The sequence below is a fragment of the Somniosus microcephalus genome, chromosome 26, assembly GCF_052327205.1.
Source record: "Somniosus microcephalus isolate GS21.2 chromosome 26, FLI_Smic_1.0, whole genome shotgun sequence".
In the NCBI taxonomy this organism is placed as follows: Eukaryota; Metazoa; Chordata; class Chondrichthyes; order Squaliformes; family Somniosidae; genus Somniosus; species Somniosus microcephalus.
The window spans coordinates 14,731,263-14,751,395 of record NC_141012.1 but is presented as its reverse complement, the minus strand read 5'-3'; the positions used below and the strand labels follow the sequence as shown (position 1 = coordinate 14,751,395).

The 20,133-nt window shown below is 47.7% G+C and overlaps 1 protein-coding gene across 2 annotated transcripts in view; it reads left to right on the top strand.

The window, feature by feature from the left end:
• Positions 1 to 20,133, top strand: part of LOC147100313 (E3 ubiquitin-protein ligase DZIP3-like) — an 85,429-nt gene that overhangs the window by 692 nt on the left and 64,604 nt on the right. For both annotated transcript variants that reach the window (XM_085967875.1, XM_085967874.1), the window contains exons 2-5: positions 5,246 to 5,279; positions 6,693 to 6,855; positions 15,598 to 15,685; positions 16,334 to 16,384. In XM_085967875.1, coding sequence (XP_085824001.1) covers positions 5,246 to 5,279; positions 6,693 to 6,855; positions 15,598 to 15,685; positions 16,334 to 16,384 — 336 coding nt within the window. The remainder of the gene's footprint in view (positions 1 to 5,245; positions 5,280 to 6,692; positions 6,856 to 15,597; positions 15,686 to 16,333; positions 16,385 to 20,133) is intronic.

Here is a 20,133-nt window from a genome sequence, read left to right as displayed (position 1 = left end):
GGAGCTTGCTGTGCGCAGATTGGATGCTGTGTTTCCGACATTACAACAGTGACTACACTTCAAAAAGTACTTCATTGGCTGTAAAGCGCTTTGGGACGTCCGGTGATCGTGAAAGACGCTATAGAAATGCAAGTCTTTTCTCAGCTGTATCACCAGGGCGGCACGGAACTGTCTGAAAGCCTTTGGTTTGTTCGAGTTATCTGGCTGTTCATGATACAGCTTCCCAAATGGTTTGATAGGGAGGGAGTTCTGACGGAGCACTGTTAGAATTTAAAGGAATTCCTCTCCATCTGTCTGTTAAATAATGATCTCAGTCTGCTTGCTGTTTGCGGAGATTGATTGGAAGACATGCCCTTAGTTACTCTGCAACTCGGCTCATAGCACCAGTCGTTCGACTGATGTTGTGGAGGGGCAAACAGTCAGTGGTGATATTTTTAAAGGGTTTTGCCTGCAGCCTGAAATGAATCGAGGGTGAATACTAAGGCCCCGATTTTAACTCCAGGAGGATTCCCAGTCAGGTCTGAGTTAAAATTACAGTCGGGTCTCAATGATGTCAATGGGTCACAACCTGCATATGTAAAGAAGGACCCTGTTGGCCCCGGGCGCCTGTCCTTGCTGCCTGCTCAGGAGAGCAGGTTAAAATTGCAGATGTTGTGATCATGGCGGCTTTCGGACAGGTAAGAGCCGGGGCGATTTTAACTGCCCACCCCACCAGGTTTCTGCTGAGCGAGTCGGGTTAAAATCGCCCCCTAGAAGTGTCAGCTGTAGCTCAGTGGGTCGCACCCTCGCCTCTGAGTCAGAAGGTCATGGGTTCAAGTCCCACTCCAGAGACTTGAGCACCAAAATCTAGGCTGACCAGTTTGTGGGAGCTTGCTGTGCGCAAATTGGCTGCCACGTTTTCTACATTACAACAGTGACTACACTTCTAAAAACCAGGAGTCTATTTGACCAGGACATGACAGCCAAGCCCAATACCATCCTCACCTGATGTCCACATACACACACACACACACACACACCCAACAGGGGTCCTTGGATAGTGAGCAGAATTATATTGAATATACAGCGCAGAAACAGACCCTTCGGCCCAACCTGTCCATGCCGATGAACAAAACAGAAGAAAGACTTGCATTTATATAGCACCCTTCACGACCACCAGAAGTCCCAAAGCACTTTACAGCCAATAAAGTGCTTTCTTTTTGAAGTGTTGTAATGTAGGCAATGCGGCAGCCAATTTGCACACAGCAAGCTCCCACAAACAGCAATATGATAATGACCAGATAATCTGTTTTTCAGTGATGTTGATTGAGGGATAAATATTGGTCAGGACACCAGGGATAACTAAAAAGTCCGAAGAACAAGAAATGGCCTTTGGCCCATAAACTTTGTTAACACCTTAATTGCTTGATAAACCAACTGAATCTCGGCCCTGTGAGTTTATGTCTGAAACCTGAATCGTTAGCATTTGGAGTCCCAACATGAGCTGGTTTACAACTGTCCTCGAAAAGAATTCAACATCCAGTCTAACGCTTTCTCATTCCATATGTTTTGATTACAGTAGAAATTTACATTGCTGTTGTATTCGGCTATGAATGTGTAAAATGGAAATTAATGCATGATATATATTCATTTATATTTGCTTAGTTGAAAGCTCTCAGCCAGTGGTTGTTCCTTAACAGGCCGTGGGGTGCCTAGTTCTTAAAATAAAAGATCATTTATGGCGAATTGGATAAAGTACCAGAGGTGTCTGGCACCTGTGCAACAAGGAGTTAATAATGCCTACAGGAGAGGTGGAGAAGGGCTAATTAACAGAGCGAGGCGGGGGAGGGGGAAGAAAGCCTGTGGAGACAGTGTGGAGACAATGGTTATTGAGGTTATTCAGTCGTTTTCTCTCCAGTTTTCTCCCCTCCTTTCCTGAAGGGGTTAATTAACCCTTTGCTGGGTGTATGGTTTCACAGGCACTGATAACCTCAGGCCTTTGTGCGGATGGTGGTTATTCATCACCTGAGCTTTGACAGTGAGCATCAACAAGCTATTTTACCATGCGTGCACCACAGTCGCGTCCGATCCTATCCACGGTGGCATAGTGGTTAGCACTGTTGCCTCACAGCGCTAGGGACCCAGGTTCGAATCCGGCCTCGGGTGACTGTCTGTGTGGAGTTTGCACATTCTCCCCGTGTTTGCGTGGGTTTTCTCCGGGTGCTCCGGTTTCCTCCCACAGTCCAAAGATGTGCGGGTTAGGTTGATTGGCCATGATAAATTGACCCTTAGTGTTAGGGGGATTAAATACGTGGGGTTACGGGGATAGGGTGGGATATGTGTTGGTGTAGCGGTTACAGGGATCGGGTGGGATATGTGTGTCGGTGCAGGCTCGATGGGCCGAAATGGCCTCTATCTGCACTGTGGGGTTTCTGTGATTCTGTGAATATCCACGCATGCTGCTAGCAGGGATTGCTGCTTAGTGATTCAGGAGCGAGACCCGGTGGCCTCCTATTACCACCAAAGCCCATTGTGGCAGCTTGACCTCTGGCCTGGCTGAGATCGCCTAACTCAGCACATCTAACCTCGTATGATTTGTGTGCTGGAGCTGTCAGGCTACACTCAAAAAAAAAAGAAAGACTTGCATTTATATAGCGCCTTTCACGTCCTCAGGACGTCCCAAAGCGCTTTACAGCTAATGAAGTACTTTTGAAGTGTAGTGACCGTGGCAGCACAGTAACTACACTTGCAGCAATGCACAGCAAGCTCCCACAAACAGCAATGTGATCATGACCAGGTAATCTGTTTTAGTCATAGAGTCATAGAGTCATAGAGTTTTACAGCACAGAAAGAGGCCCTTCGGCCCATCGTGTCTGCGCCGCCCATCCATCCCTGTCCAGTCTAATCCCATTTTCCAGCATTTGGTCCATAGCCTTGTATGCAATGGCATTTCAAGTGCTCATCCAAATGCTTCTTGAATGTTGTGAGGGTTCCTGCCTCTACCACCCTTTCAGGCAGTGAGTTCCAGCTTCCAACCACCCTCTGGGTGAAAAAGTTCCTCCTCAAATCCCCCCTAAATCTCCTGCCCCTTACCCTGAATCTGTGCCCCCTTGTTATTGACCCCCCTACTAAGGGGAAAAGTTCCTCTTTATCTACCCTATCTATGCCCCTCATCATTTTGTACACCTCAATCAGGTCCCCCCTCAGCCTCCTTTGCTCCAAGGAAAACAACCCCAGCCTGTAGAGTCTCTCTTCATAGCTAAGGCGCTCCATCCCAGGTAACATCCTGGTGAATCTTCTCTGCACCCTCTCCAGAGCAATCACATCCTTCCTATAGTGAGGCGACCAGAACTGCACACAGTACTCCAGCTGTGGCCTCACCAGCGTTTTGTACAGCTCCATCATAACCTCCCTACTCTTATATTCTATGCCTCTGCTAATGAAGGCAAGTATCCCATATGCCTTTTTAACCACCTTATCTACCTGCTCCGCTGCCTTCAGGGATCTATGTACATGTACACCAAGGTCCCTCTGACCCTCTGTACTTCCTAGGGCCCTACCACCCATTGTGTATTCCCTTGCCTTATTTGACCGTCCAAAATGCATCACCTCGCATTTTTCCGGGTTAAATTCCATTTGCCACTTTTCCGCCCATCTGACCAACCCGTTAATATCGTCCTGTAGCCTGAGACTTTCCTCCTCGCAATTTACCACCCCACCAATTTTCGTGTCATCCGCGAACTTACTGATCATACCCTTTACATTCTCATCCAAATCGTTAATGTAGATCACAAACAGCAAGGGACCCAGCACCGATCCCTGAGGTACCCCACTGGACACAGGCTTCCAGTCACAAAAGCAACCTTCGACCATCACCCTCTGCCTCCTGCCACTCAGCCAGTTTAGGATCCAACGCGCCAAGGCCCCCTGGATCCCATGGGCTCTTACCTTCTTGACCAGTCTCCTATGCGGGACTTTGTCAAAAGCTTTACTGAAGTCCATGTAAACCACATCCACAGCATTTCCCTCATCTACACAGCTAGTCACCCCCTCGAAAAATTCAATCAGATTGGTCAGACATGATTTACCCTTGACAAAGCCATGCTGACTATCCCCGATTAATCCTTGCCTCTCCAAGTGGAGACTAATTCTGTCCCTCAGAATTTTTTCCAATAATTTCCCTACCACAGATGTTAGGCTCACTGGCCTGTAATTCCCTGGTTTATCCCTGCTACCCTTCTTGAATAATGGTACTACGTTAGCTGTTCTCCAGTCCTCTGGTACATCCCCTGTGGCCAGAGAGGTTCTGAAAATTTGTGTCAGAGCCCCCGCAATCTCCTCCCTTGCCTCACACAACAGCCTGGGATACATCTCGTCCGGGCCTGGGGATTTATCCACTTTTTGGCCTGCTAAAACCGCTAGTACCTCCTCCCTCTCGATGCTAATATGTTCAAGTAGTGATGTTGGTTGAGGGATAAATATTAGCTAGAACAGCAGGGAGAACATCCCTGCTCTTCAAAATAATGCCATGGGAGCGTTTTACATCTACCCGAGAGCAGATGGGGCCTCAGTTTAACGTTTCATCCAATAGACGGCACTTCCGACAGTGCAGCACTCCTTTAGTGATGCACTGGAGCGTCGGCCTAGATTTTTATGCTCAAGTCTCTGGAGTGAAACATAGAAACATAGAAGATAGGAGCAGGAGTAGGCCATTCGGCCCCTCGAGCCTGCTCCGCCATTCGATGAGATCATGGCTGAGTGGGGACTTGAACCCACAACCTTCTGACTCCGAGGCACGAATGCTACCAACTGAGCCATGGCTGACACGTAAAGCCACTGGAGGGCGCTATTTCCAGAACTCGATCGATGATCCCACCTCGCTGCTCCTGCCCTTAGCTTTGTGAATGGTGGTAACCCTAATCATAGCAGTTGTAACAGTCGCTTCTTGTCATGTGATGCTTATATCATTAATATTGCCACAGGCATCTTGCAAATGTTCCACTTCCTGTCACATGCTATTCCCAGCACATTGGAAAACTCTGAAAGACAGCTCGTGAGCGACGTCTAGTGTCACTTTAAAACCAGTAGAATCTTGTATATGTGCTATATACTAGATATTTAGAAGTGTGTTTGTATAATTTTGGAGTTCAGAGTAATTTAAGGAAACATACTTTATAAAGTTATAGAATAGGTTGTGACGGACTGGAAGTGAAGACATTAAGATATTTTTAATCCAACTTTTTAACTTAAAACTTTTTAATTACAGAAACCTGTGACCATGAAGTCTTCAATATCAGTTGGTAAGTTTTTTTTTAATATTCCACTTTAAATATGAAGTGTTTTATTCCTTTCTGTTAGCCTCCACCCGCCATGTTTCGTATCATTTCCCCATTCCTCTGCTAGTGCGGCTCTTTAAATGCTGCTGAAGGTGCTGACTATGGCAAGTGCCACTAGCCCTGCGATACCTCTCCTTAATGTCCAATCTTCATGCGTTGGTATGAACGAGAGCTGGGCCCTCCCCCGGTCTGTGCGGTTTAGTATCACGCCACACTGTGAATTTGTCCATTCAGCCATAGGAAAACCTGCCAAGCAAATTTCGACCATTTGTATTGATTCGCTTGCCTGTGCCACATAACTTGATTGACGTTCTTGCCAAGTATTTGGGAGTCCCATGGTTCCATGGGGTTGGTGGGGGTAAGGTAAGGTCAGAGAGCGGACCAAAGACCCTTAACTAATTGAGCCTCTAGCACTGCATTGTATTAGTACTCCGACTGCTACAGTGTGAGGGTTTATGTTGAACCTGTGGTGTTGTGCCTTGACGTGCAGGGTGCTGTGAATTTGGATTGGAGGAGAAGCGGCCCTTTGTTTGACTTCCTAATGCAGGCACACTCTTGTGTGGTAGAAGCAGGCACAGCAGCTGGTAACATCCTTGTACAAATTTTTCTAACCCGGCATAGTTCTAATGTGAATATTTTGTACTAGCAGTGATTGAGAGAGAAAGCTAACGTGTAAGTTCCAACATAAGAAATAGGAGCAGGAATAGGCCACTCGGCCCCTCGAGCCTGCTCCGCCATTCAATAAGATCATGGCTGATCTTGGGCTCAAAGCCACTTCCCTGCCCGCTCCCCATAACCCTTCACTCCCTTATCTTGCAAAAATCTGTCTATCTCCACCTTAAATGTATTTAATGACCCAGCCTCCACCGCTCTCTGGGGCAGAGAATTCCACAGATTTACAACCCTCTGAGAGAAGAAATTCCTCCTCATCTCAGTTCTAAAAGGGCGACCCTTTTATTCTGAAACTATGCCCCCGAGTTTTAGATCTCCCCACGAGGGGAAACATCCTCTCTGCATCTCCCTTGTCGAGCCCCCTCAGTATCTTGTATGTTTCAATAAGATCACCTCTCATTCTCCTAAATTCCAATGAGTATAGGCCCAGCCTGCTCAACCTTTCCTCATAAGTCAACCCCCTCATCTCAGGAATCAACCGTGTGAATCGTCTCTGAACTGCCTCCAATGCGAAGTTCTCCTACTTTTTACAGTAGCCATTTTTGGTGCTTAAGATGTAACCCTCTAAATAATTCGCAGATGTTACAGGTATCCCAATTAGATGTAGGATGTATTAAGATGCCATTTAAGAGTCAAATGGTGAATATGGAAGTTACTGCATCCTGTCAGTGTTTTACCGTTTCCCTCATTATCTCGTCCCTTTAGAAGAGATGGCTTCTGATTGGTGCAAGATGACATCAGAGCGCTATCTGCAACACTGCCACCTCACTTTTATAAATGTGTTTAACGGGCTCCTCTTCAGCCAGCAACAGGAGGCAACGAGATACCTCAAGTGGGCCCAGGAAGGACTGCTGCTCAGTAAAAAAGTGTAAGTTTATGAAAATACAGAGCGCATTAAAAAAAGAAAAACGTGCATTTCTACAGCGTCTTTCACAGCCACCGGACGCCCCAAAGCGCTTCACAGCCAATGAAGTACTTTTTGAAGTGTAGTCACTGTTGTAATGTAGGAAGCGCGGCAGCCAATTTGCACACAGCAAGCTCCCACAAACAGCAATGTGATAATGACCAGAGAATCTGTTTTTGTGATGTTAACTGAGGGATAAATATTGGCCCCAGGACACCAGGGGTAACACCCCTACTCTTTCGAAATAGTGCCATGGGATCTTTTACGTCCACCTGAGAGAGCAGGTTTAACGTCTCATCGGAAAGACAGCACCTCCAACAGTGCAGCACTCCCTCAGTACTGCACTGGAGTGTCAGCCTTGATTTTTGTGCTCAAGTCCCTGGAGTGAGACTTGAACCCACAACCTTCTGCCTCAGAGGCGAGAGTGCGACCCACTGAGAACAATAAGTCCCACTTAGAATCACCAGCTCAATCGAAAGTAGGTGGAATTACATCTCGTTTTAGCTTGTTTTTCTGCAAAGTCACTGACCCGTATTGGGGCACAGTTCCACCAGGATTGACTGCCCTCTGTTATCTTGCTCAAGTAGTCATTCTTCATATGTGAGCCTGGACTGAGTGTTGCTGGGCTGTTGTACTGTGGGGGCATCACAGCTGAGCTTAGTCCTGTTATCACGACCATCCATGCAGGCAGTTTCCGGCCAGGACCATGGGGTGGTAATCGGGAGTGCAAACCCTCATTGTCTTTTGTATATCCCTCTCCCTAGTCCTGCGGCACTAGAGCCACTGTTTTGCTGGTTGAAGTCTGCTAGCTCAGCACAGAGCAGAGATTGCATCCAGGATCTTCCTGGCCACGATAGCTCAGTTCCACCCCAGCCAATGTATTTATTCACTGAGCTATTAGAGAAGCTTTACAGTAAAATATATATTTTTCTTTAAATGAATAAACTAGAAGATGGGTTTGTGTTTATACTGGTGAGACGGTGGACAGAGACAGCATAGAACTTCCAAGGCGCTTCACAGGAGCGTTATCAAACAAAATTTGACACCGAGCCACATAAGGAGATATTAGGGCAGATGACCAAAAGCTGGGCCAAAGAGATCGGTTTTGAGGAGCATCCTAAAGGAGTGTAGAGAGGGTTAGGGAGGGAATTCCAGAGCTTGGGGCCTCGGCAGCTGAAGGCGCGGCCGGCAATGGTGGAGCGATTAAAATCGGGGATGCTCAAGAGGCCATAATAGGAGGTGTGCAGAGATCACGGAGGGTTGTAGGGCGGGAGGAGATTACAGAGATAGGGAGGGGCAAGGCCATGGAGGGATTACACTTGATGTATAGTTCCCATAGCATTGAATGCAAGGACTGGGGTCTTTAAAATTACAGTCCTAGTTCTCAATGTGCTCATTAGCGATGCAGTGACAAACGATGCCATGCTTGTTTAGTGTGTGACTTTCTGTAGTGAGGTGGAGGAATCTGTTGTCAGTTTTAATCATTAGTAAATAAAAAGGAACAAAAATACCTTCAGGAAAGGACTTAAGTCACTGTCAGGAAACCAGATAGCCTGACTCTTTTTAATTGTGACTTTTTATTTAAATTATGATGTGAATAGATTTTAAGCCCAGTTATAGTACATTTCAGCTTCTAATGCGTGTGGGGAAAAGGTCCAGGAATAGGGTTAAGTGGGTAGGTTGGGAATGGGGTTAAATGGGCAGGTTTTTCAGCGAGATAGTACAGTTGTGATGGGCTGAATGGTCTCCTTCTGTGCTGTAAAATTCTATGTTATAATATACTAGCACATCTTCCATTGCATTGATCACAGTGAGTCAGAGAAGACACTGTTTTTGTAGCAATAGTGATGTTTATGCCACGAAGGAGACAACATCAGGGCCACAGAATTACAGTGACTGAATAAGTCAAATTCCATTTTTACTAAACACTATTGTGGGATTTCTAATGGTGTTTTTTTGGGATTGCATTCCATGACTTGCCATTATTTTGTGAAAACCATAAATGAGTGACCTTTATTGGATGTGTATGTTCCTTTACCTATTTATGTGTTTAATTTTTTTTATCCTTTACCAGTTTTAAAGCTGAACAAACACAGTAAAGCAGTAAGCAAGATGAACCAGTTAGCGTTTGAGATGCGATATTCAGCGGGGGAGTGGGGTGGGGGGGATGGGTTCGGAGGCGTAGCATTGAAAGTACTCTTACGCATTGGTAGCGCAGGGGATAGTCATGAACTGTGGCGGAAATGGGGTGAGAGTCTTTGAGTTTGACAGCACTGGGGTTAGGTTGCTGGGATTTGACAGCACGGCGGGCAATCTGTTTGGCCTGAATATTACTTCACAGTAAATTGGGTTAGTAGGACCGGGGGACATGAATTTCAATTAGTGAAAAGTTACATTTAGAACAGATAGATCAGGAAGGGCTTCTTTACTCCAAGGTGATGAATGTTTGGAATAACTTGCTAGGCAGGGTATTTGAGGCAAAGACTTTGGGGCATTCAAAATAACATTGGGTGTAGACTGGGAAGAGTTAAAGTATTGAGGGATGAGCATCTACAGACCAAATGGGCTATTCCTGCTCTCAACTCCGCACAGACCATGAAGTACTATTTCAGGTTGACCGTCTCTGTGCCATTTAATATTTTAATACCTCATTGAGGTTCACCCTTTAACTTCAAACTTCGAGAGAAGGTTATCTCAAGTGGGATGGTAGTAGGGATCGAATAACTGGGTAACAATGGCTCTGAGCCAGAGTTGCAGGGGTGGGGTGGGGGGTGGAAATCAAGTCAGGATTCCTGTTTTGATTGCTATCCAATTAGCCTTGCTGGAAAGTGCCACGTGTGACGTGCTTCTCCTATCGGAGAAAGCCTGGGGACCTTTCTTGTCTGTGTGGCAGCACTCTTACCCCCGAGCTCTTCGATTAGCCTTTAAACCAGTTGCCTTATAACAGTCCAGATGACTGATCGAATCACTTTTTCTTGTCATAAACCTGATCTCAAGGCCCCAGCCCCTTTCAAAATCTCACCTTTGCCTCATTGACACTAGCTTGTCTTTTCCTGAGCAGCCAGTCACAGACCTGCTGGGGCAGAAGCTACATCTTGGCAGCACAGTCTCGAATCTGTCGACAAGGCAAGCTGGAATCTTGCCCTGAACGTTGTGGAAAATGTGTAGGAGTGCCAGCGACAGTTTTCACACCCATTGCTTCATGTTAAAATTAAACACTCTGCTTATTGACTTTGTGCAATAAAAATAAAATTCATACCTTTCAACTTTGTTGTTAAGACCTAGGGTTTCCAACTCTGGTTAGACAATGCCTTGATTTCAAAATTCTCATCCTTGTTTTCAAATCCCTCCATGGCCTCGCCCCTCCCTATCTCTGTAATCTCCTCCAGCCCCACAACCCCCCGAGATATCTGCGCTCCTCTAATTCTGCCCTCTTGAGCATCCCTGATTATAATCGCTCCACCATTGGTGGCCGTGCCTTCTGTTGCCCAGGCCCGAAGCTCTGGAATTCCCTGCCTAAACCTCTCTGCCTCTCTTTCCCCCTTTTAAGACGCTCCTTAAAACCTACCAAGCTTTTGGTCACCTGCCCTAGTTTCTCCTTATGTGAAATAACAGCAGAAAATGCTGGAAAAACTCAGCAGGCCAGGCAACATCCGTGGAGAGAAAATAGAGTCAACGTTTCGGGTCTGGAAGGAAAATGCAATAGATGTGGCTCGGTGTCAAATTTTTTGTCTTATAACACTCATGTGAAGCGCCTTGGGATGTTTTACTGTGTTAAAGGCGCTATATAAATGCAAGTTGTTGTTGACGTATTCCTAGTGGTTTCATCACATGATCACGCACCCCCAACTGCCCCACCCAGTCAAATAGCCTTTATTCCCAACTCCAATAACTAATAAACAAAATTTGGGGGGGGGGGGGGGAAAACACATTTTTTAATGCCCCTCTGATTTTTCTCCCGGAGTTGCCCTCGCAGCAGTGTCCACGAGATTAACCTTTTAATTCCTGGAGACTCCAGGGCAATCCTGGAGCGTTGGCAACCCTGTTAAGACCCCCCCCCCCCCCCCCCGACCCCAGGCTTTCAACGAATTCTCGTCCCAAGGGTGATCAGCCCACGCATTACTGAACAATGGCTGCCATTTTTTTTCAAAAGTACGCACACTTATCTCATTACTTGGTTCGCTTGTTGTAAATTTAGTTCCAGAGTCAGTGAGAGTATTGTGGCATCCCCAAAACCTCTGGAGGCCCAAAGTAGGCCCTGAATCCCCGGTACGTTTGGCCAAGCCATGGCATTTGGTTGAGCCTTCGTTCCCCCACCCCCCCCCCCCCAACGAAACTGTAACTCGGGTTGGAAGTTGTGCTCCTGACTACCCGTCTCATTTTAAAGGAAAATATTCAGCGAATAATTTAATTTCCATAAAGCACTTGAACTGTTGCACTTGAACCTGGGAGTTGAACTTGGACATTACTTTTATTGCAGCAAGGAGTTTGGAATTTGCACTCAGTTGTGCCAATCAGAGATTTAATTTAGATATTGGGCCAGAACTTGGTGTCGGGGGCTTGCCGCGGGTGCAAGCCCCCGATTTGCACTCACCCTGCGCGCCGACATCTGAAGCCCGGGCCTGCTTGCATTTCCTGTCACTGGCCCGGTTCAGCTGTCAGCGCGATGTGCTTACCTGATCCAGCGGTGTAGTTAGTGCGATGTGCCGGCTGGGATCAGGTGAGCACTGTGCAGCCAATCAGGGGAGGGGAAACTCATTCATGAGTTTGATAGTAAAGACTGTCAAACTCATGAAAAGTACGGGCGCCCAAAAGACTACTTTAACTTTAATTAAAATTTTAAAAAACATCCTAATAATTAAATAAACTATAAATAACTTTTAAAAACTATTTAAAACAATAAAATTTTTGAAAATTTTTTTTTTCACGAATTCGGGTCTAAAAATAAACTTACCTTACTGTAAAGTCCTTAAAAACAATGAAGCTGTGGAAAAAATGTAATAATTTTAAATATTAGACCACTTACCTTCAAGAATCCACTGCTTACGCCTCCTTTTTTCATTTCCAAAAAATTCAGTCCCTTGCACACGCGCAAACCTGTCTAAACGAAGGAAGTTCAACGCGTGCGCGCAGAGTCCTGCGTGCACGCGTTGGACCTCTTAACCCCTTAGTTCGATGGAGAGGAAATGCCGGTTTCCCGCGCATGCGCTGTGCATGCTGGAATCCGGCACTTCCAACGGGCCCACACGTGAGTACACCGTCCATACTCACGCGTTGGGACCGGAATTACTGGCCCATTGCTAACAATGCAAATTGCACATAATGAAAATCCAGATTCGTCCAAAATCATTTTTTTCCCCAAGCAGCTATCCCTCTCCTTTCTCTTATTCATTCTCGGGTTGCGGGCTTCGTTGGCAATGCCAGCATTTATTGCCCATCCCCAGTTGCCCTTGAGAAGGTGGTGGTGAGCCGCCTTCTTGAACCGCTGCAGTCTGTGTGGTGAAGGTACCCCCACAGTGCTGTTAGGGAGGGAGTTCCATCATTTTGACCCAGTGACGACACAGCAGCGGCGATTTATTTCCAAGTAAGGATGGTGTTTGTGCACCTTGGAGGGGAACCTGGAGCTGGTGGTGGTTCCCATGCACTTGTTGCCATTGTCCTTCTAGGTTGCGGAGGTCACAGGTTTGGGAGGTTCTGCAGAAGAAGCCTTGGCGTAGAACGTTCGGTAAGGGCAGTAGTGGGCTTGGCTTGACACAGTTGTACGTGGGCCGGCGGCCTTCTGGTATCTCGCCCAAGTGCACAGACGTTGTGGGGCAGGAGGGAGCCTTCACAGCCCAGCCTGAACTTGGCATGCATACGCATGAAGTTTCCAGCAGGGGTACACAAGAAAGCAACCAGGAGTGGGAATCCTCCATAAACCCAGGGGTGCTAAAGCCAGTGGTGGTGCCAAGCTGCCACTGCGGGTGAGATCGGCCTAGTTTACTTCACTATTCTACATTAAAATATCGGTCGAGGGCTAAATATTGGCCAGGAGACCGGGAAGGACTCCCCTGCTCTTCTTCAAAATAGTGGCATGGGACCTTGTACATCAATAAAAATCCCATCCTCTTTAAATGTTGTCTCGCTCTCTCCCTTGCTCATTTTGCACCCTTAAATCTCACGTGCCATTCATAATGCGGGTAGCTGGCCCATTACCAGGCTACTGTTGGTGTTGAGAGTCGGTTGGCTGCTTGAGCCTTGGTCGAAGAGTGCTCGCACCCTGTGTGCATTTTGCTTTTTTTCTGTGCCTTCAGGGGAAAATGCCCTCTTCTTCACAGCCTTGTGGGCTTGGGAGCTTGCCAAGCCAGGAATTAAGTGGGCAGATTGGCACCCTGCCACCATGCAGCGTGGGTTAATGCTCCAGCACATGGCACCACTGGGGGGGGAGGGGGAGGCCTGTAATTTTATTAGTCGCTTATTTTCTCTCCATTGTTAGGTTACACCTCCCTCTGAAATATTTTTTGCCAATATGACAAGCAGCAGATCTGCTGTCAGCTGCCGAGCGATACCTGCGAACAACCTTCCATTAGCACTTCATTTCAAAAATATTTTCTCTATTTCTGCTGGGAACTGTCTCTCTCGCCCCCTTGTTTTCTGATTTCTCTCGCCTCCGAGTCAGAAGGTCACGGGTTCCAGTTCATTCCGGAGACTCCAGCACAAAAATCTAGGCTGACGCTCCCCAGGGCAGTGCTGAGGGAGCGTCGCGCTGTCGGAGGTGCCGTCTTTCGGATGAGACGTTAAACCAAGGCACCGTCTACTCTCTCGGGTGGACGTAAAAGATCCCACTGCACTATTTCGAAGGAGAGCAGGAGAGTTCTCCTCGGTATCTTGGGGCCAATATTTGTCCCTCAATCAACATCACTAAAACAGATGATCTGGTTGCTGTTTGTGGGAGCTTGCTGTGCGCAAATTGGCTGCTGCGTTTCCCACATTACAACAGTGACTCCACTTCAAAAGTACTTAATTGGCTGTAAAGCGCTTTGGGACGTCCTGAGGTTGTGAAGGGGCTATAGAAATGCAAGCTCTTTTGTTCTCCACGTGGGTCATTTGAATGGCTGCCCTGATGGTTCACGGGTATAATCGATGTCTCCAATCTATACACACAAGGAAGGTCCCCAGTGACCTACAACTGGCCACAGTACCCCAGGGATAGGGCAGAGAGAATCAGCCAGGGTTTTTATTGACAAGATCACAACATAATTATAGATGAGGAAGGCTAATCAACCCATGCTTAGTTCCATCTATTCCTAAGGTCCTCATTTGCAGTATCTTAATTCTTCCTTAAATGATCCCAGTGTTTTCACCTCCAGGAAGTCTATTCCACATGTTGATCACTCTTCAGTATGAAGAATAATTTCTTGATATCAGTCCTAAAAGAACCGTTTACTAGTTTGAACCTGTCCCCTTTGTCTTACTCTCGCAATTTAATTTAAAGTAATAATCTGGATTTACTTTTTCCATAACCTTAACTATTTTATTTATCTATAAGATCACCTCTTGGGTGTCCCCATCCTAAGCTGAAAAGCCCATGTTTCTCCAGTCTTTCCTCGTTACTCAGACGTTTGACACTAGGGATCAGCTCAATGGATCTTCTCAGCACTGCCTCCCGGTCACTGTGTAGCAGCCATTGCTGAGAACATAAGCATTAGGAGCAGGACTAGGCCATACGGCCCCTCGAGCCTGCTCCGCCGTTCAATAAGATCAAGGCTGATCTTCCTCTTTCCCACTCTATTCCCATACCCCTTGATACCCTTGCTGCTGGAAGTGTATCTTGTGTGGATGCCAGGTGAGGAGACACTAGGGTTTGGTTTCCGTAGTTGAATAGCCCATCAGCACTCACTGAATGATACCATGTGAGTGAGGAATGAGCAGGCAAACTGCTGCCCTGGGAACTGATCGAGGGAGTCAGTGAACTCGGGAAAGGAGAAGAGGGGTGAAACTTGGAGGCCTTAAAAAGCGGGATGGTACCTGGATTCTGTGGGAGCTTGGAATGTACATCACAGCATGTTAAGCGCCTCCTAGAAATCCATGCAGTGATTGACAGCGGACAAGAGGTCGGGGTGACATCAGAGCAATGCCCATGATTGAAAGAAAAGAATAAAAGACTTGCATTTCTATAGCGCCTTTCACAACCTCAGGACGCCCCAAAGCGCTTTACAGCCAATGAAGTACTTTTGAAGTGTTGTCACTGTTGTAATTTAGGAATCGTGGCAGCCAATTTGCGCACAGCAAGCTCCCACAAACAGCAATGTGATAATGACCAGATAATCTGTTATTTTAGTGATGTTGATTGCGGGATAAATATTGGCCAGGACACCGGGGATAACTCCCCTGCTCTTCTTCGAAATAGTGGCCATGGGATCTTTTACGCCCACCCGAGAGGGCAGACGGGGCCTCGGTTTAACGTCTCATCCAAAAGACGGCACCTCCGACAGTGCGGCACTCCCTCAGCACTGCACTGGGAGCGTCAGCCTGGATTTTTGTGCTTGAGTCTCTGGAGTGGGGACTTGAACCCACAGCAGGGACTGGTGGGGAAAGTGCGAAAACATCAGAGTGACTCGGCAGGGGTGGGGTGGGGCGGGGAACTTTTCCTTTTTGTTGTGGCAGATAAAGTCGGGATGTTTGGTTATGACTTGGATCAAACTGGTTTTCTTCCCGGCCCTGCAGGAACTGCAAAGATGAAGCTATGGATTTAACTGTGATCCATACCATGGAAGTCCTGTGGACATTTTATGGAGAGATGAAGAAGAAATGTGTAAGTTGGCACTTCCTGCTTTGGAAATCTAATCGCAATGGCAGTTACGCAGGTAACCACTTCCTGGAACGCCAGCCTGGGGCTGATGTGTGATCTCCTGCCAGTGTTCCAGGACTTGCTCTACTAGGAAATTGTTGCCGCTGTACTAGGAAATTGTTGCCGCTGTACTAGGAAATTGTTGCCGTCGAACTGCAAAATGATATAATGAGTGCCTAGGATGAGCAGAGGAGGCTCCTGTTGCCTGCACAGTCGTAAATTGTCCAAATTATTTCTCCCCTCTCCTGAAAGCTCTGGCTCATGGTGATCTGGTTCCACGGTTACCGGCAGAGACCAGTGTCTTGGATAATGAATGCTATTCAACTGTGGAAGTTATCACTGTTGAGCTTAATCCTGTGTTGCTGCTACCCAGTTATTCTTAAGTTTGTTGACGATAGAATGATGGATACCCTGGAGTGATTACAGGACTGTTCTCTAATTGAGGGGCTCCGGCAGGGGGAGGAGGGGTGTTAGTAAGGATTCTGTACAATAAACTTTAAAAGCCAAAAGTACACGAGGAACATTTCACAATTAAAACCGTGCGTAGCCTGCACGTGGCGTGTCCGCAGTCGGGAGTTCTTTGTCTCACTTTCTTTCTCGGTTCAATTACAGAATCATAGCGGGTTTGTTGCTGCCCTCCTGAAGAACTTTGAACAAGCGAAGGTGAGAGATCAGTAAAGGAACCAATTGAAAGCTATCCATTCAGCCAGCTGGAGCTGCACAAGTATGTGTGTGTGTGTGTGTGTGTGTGTGTGTGTGTGTGTGGGACGTGCCTGACTCTGGGCGTCTTGCAGTGATTCGGGATGGAGGAAGCTGCCTCTGGCTCCAGAGCAGTTGGGCTTTCCCAAAGATCACTGAGCAGTCACCCAGAACATTGTCAGTGCACGGAACTATTGGTCCGTCGGTTGACAGCGACCAGGAGAAAAGTGAGGAAGGACGCAACTAAAAGGGCTGGATTTTCATTCAGAGGTCGGGAAGGAGGCGGGACTACAACTTTTGGGTTGTAGTCCCGCCTCCATCGCGATGCGGCCAATCCATGCGATTTTCACTTGATTGACCTTGTTGAGCCCGCCCAGCGGGCTCAGCAGGCCAATTAAGGGCCACCCGGCAACAGGTGACGTCACAGACTGAAATTTCATCTGTCAAGATGTGTTGACAGATGAAATACCAGCGTTTCACAGCTGTTTGAAGCTGTCAAACACTGACAGTTGTACACATAACCTGAGTCCTTGTACGCAGACTCAGTTAGAAATCTCACCGGCACTGAAAGCTGCAGGCTGTCACTTTTGACAGATCGCAGCCGTTCTGCTTTCTGTGCCGGCTGAGTGATGGACTCCCGAAGCCTAGAGGAAGGAAGGCTGTTAAGGTAAGCACAGGTAATTTAAACTTTACACACTTTAGACACACTGAACACACTTACCTTTGCACTCATGCACCCATCACTCACCTGAACACCGACATCTCGACCCCTCCAAGTCCTTCAACCCGACGGTCCGCCTGCTCTAACCTGGCGTGGTTTGGAGCCGTCGGGAATCCCACACGACAACCTTCAAAATAGGGATTAGGCTAAAAACTGCCTGTTAATTGGCACTAATCCCTTCCCACCTCGGGTCGGTGGGTCCCAGTGCGGGGCGGGTACCCGCCTCCTTTGAAACTTATATGGAGGCGGGTTTTGGGCGGGATGGTGTCGGGACCCCCGAATTTGGGATTTTAGCCCCCCGCACGCCTAAAAGCCCGCCTCACGGCACACTGAAAATCGACCCCAAAGTGTTTGCAGATGCGGTCATTTCTGTGGTGATCACGAAGAGGATGAGTCCAGCCTTTGCGGGCGACTCATCCTGATTCGAGTTTCCTTTGTGAGTGATTTCATTTTCTCCTTTGACCTCACCTCCTGAACGTCTAGATTCCCTTGCTGGGGTGATGTTCCACAGGGAGTGATCAGCCTCTGGAACCTTGCACAAGTGGTCATTATTCACCTGTGAACCTCAGCAGTGAGTACTAGTTTAAGATTCCCTGTAAGACACCATGGCCTAGAAATTGGCCTGAGGCGCCCAAGCGGCGCAAAGTTCGCCTGGGTGCTGGAATTTGCGCCACGATCGCCGCATTAGCGATCGCCGCAAATTCAGTTGAAGTGCCCCTAGAGGGAGACGGGGTGCGGCTCGAGGCGCTCCGCGTCCCTCTTAGGGCACTGAAAGTGAATTTCGCAGCGCCACACGCTGCGGCACGGCACGCTGCGGTACTGCAGGCCTTCCTCCCACTGTTAAGGGGGAGGGGCCTGCAACAGCGCGAGCCCCGATCGCGAGTGCCGGCAAAAGAGCCCGGCACCGAGGAGAAGTGCCGGGCTCTCGGGAAACAGCCGGCAATGCCGCGGGGGGGGGGGGGGGGGCCAGGAGGCCGGGGACGGAGGTGCTGGCAGGCGGCCGCTGAAAAAGCGGCCGCCCCGCACCTCCACCTTAACTTGCGCCTCTGCCGGCGCAGCAAGGCCCCGTGAACCGGGCGCGGGTAGCGAACGGCGCTACAGCGGCGTTCGCTACCAAATATCGCGATTGGGGCGCGGCGCACACTGATGACGTCATCGGTGGTGGCGCAGCGCAAAAGGCTAATGCCACCATTAGCGCCCCTGCTGAATATCGCGGGAGGCGCAGCCAGTGGCGCTACAGCCACTGACTGCCTCTTTAGGCGCTAACAGGTGGCGCTACTCACCCAATTTTCCCCCCCATGTCTTATTAATTAATAGGTTTGAGAGTCTAGTGTCAGCAAATTCAATACTTCATTCATAGAATATTACAGCACGGGAGGCCATTCAGCCCATCGTACCTGTGCCAACTCTTTGAAGGAGCTCTCCAGTTAGTCCCACTCCTCTGCTCTTTCCCCACAGCCCTGCAAATTTTTCCTTTTTAAGTATTTATCCAATTCCCTTTTGAAAGTTACTATTGAATCTGCTTCCACCGCCTTTTCAGGCAGTGCATTCCAGATCATCATAACTCGCTGCTTAAAATAAGTACTCTTAATCTCACCCCTGGCTCTTTTGCCAATTATCTTGGGTTTGTCCTCTGGTTATCAGCCCTCCTGCCAGTGGAAACAGTTTCTCCCTAGCCACTCTATTAAAACCCTTTATAATTTTGAACACCTCTTATTGAATCTCACCTTAACCTTCTCTGCTCTAAGGAGAATAATCCCAGCTTCTCTAGTCTCATCACGTAATTAAAGTCCCTTATCCCTTTTCATAAATCTCCTCTGCATAAATGTAAGTCTTTTCTGTTTCTTTTTTAATCTGTGATATTAAAAGGACACACTCCCTGGTGCTTTCAGTTGCTTGCCTTCAGTAATGTTCTCATTATCCCTAAACTAACTTGCCTACTATTAGTTATGTTATTTATTGTAGCACTAGTGTAAACATCACACGTCATACTCTAATCGGTTCTATTACTCAAGCTGTCTCAAATTTATATTGTGGTTAATAACAGACCTGTTCTTCCTCCTCATCTCATTAAATATTTCAGTTAGCCGATGACAGGAATGTTTTACCAGTGTTGTCTTGACAACCTGTCTTCAGTAAAGTGCCTGTCTTTCTAACTCAAGTTAATTCCACATTCCCATAGTGCATATTATATTATATCAGCCATTTTATGTCAACATATGCCAGCCATTTTATGTTAATATGTCTAAAACCTACAGTTGGCAGACTATTTAACTGTGGGGACCGTCACAAACTAGCTGGATTGCTCATCCATTGTCCGCACACAAGACTCGCTTTCAGCTGGAATATGTTAAGGTGTAGGATTAGGTGTATTCCTAACCAAATCACTGAGGTCAACTCAGGAGAAACAATCCAATAGGTCTTTAATGAAAGATTTGACAAAGTACAGAAAACAACAAGGATCGATGCAGGAGAGCCTTGGAACAGGTCTTACCCGAACGGGGACGCCACGAGGACTGAGTAGGCAGTCCCGTGGATTGCGTGATGACGCCATCGCGTTTTCCCGCGCTTGGGCAGTCACGTGAATTGCGTGATGACGTCATCGCGTTTACCCGCGCTTGGGTAGTCACATGACTTGCGACGTGACGTCCTCGTGCTTACCCGGCACTGCAGCCGGCCGTTGCGGCCGAAGTCGCGGGAGCGGGAGGCCGAGCTGGGCCAGCGATGGGAGCGGGAGGCGTCATCGCGTTCGCCTGCGTTCCCACAGGGGGAAAGCCCTGTACCGGCAAACTGTCGTTAAAGGGAATTATGACCGGTAAGTAAGGGACACTCGGTGGTACCGCTACAAAGGAGTAATAATCATGGGTGTTTTTACCTTTCCTATGCCCAAGCACCAATTGCACCATCGTTTCCATGGTGACATGAGCCTTTGAGGGAAGCAAGAGCTTATTCCGAACAAAGGGGAATTTACAATTTTTTCTTGTGTCTTCTC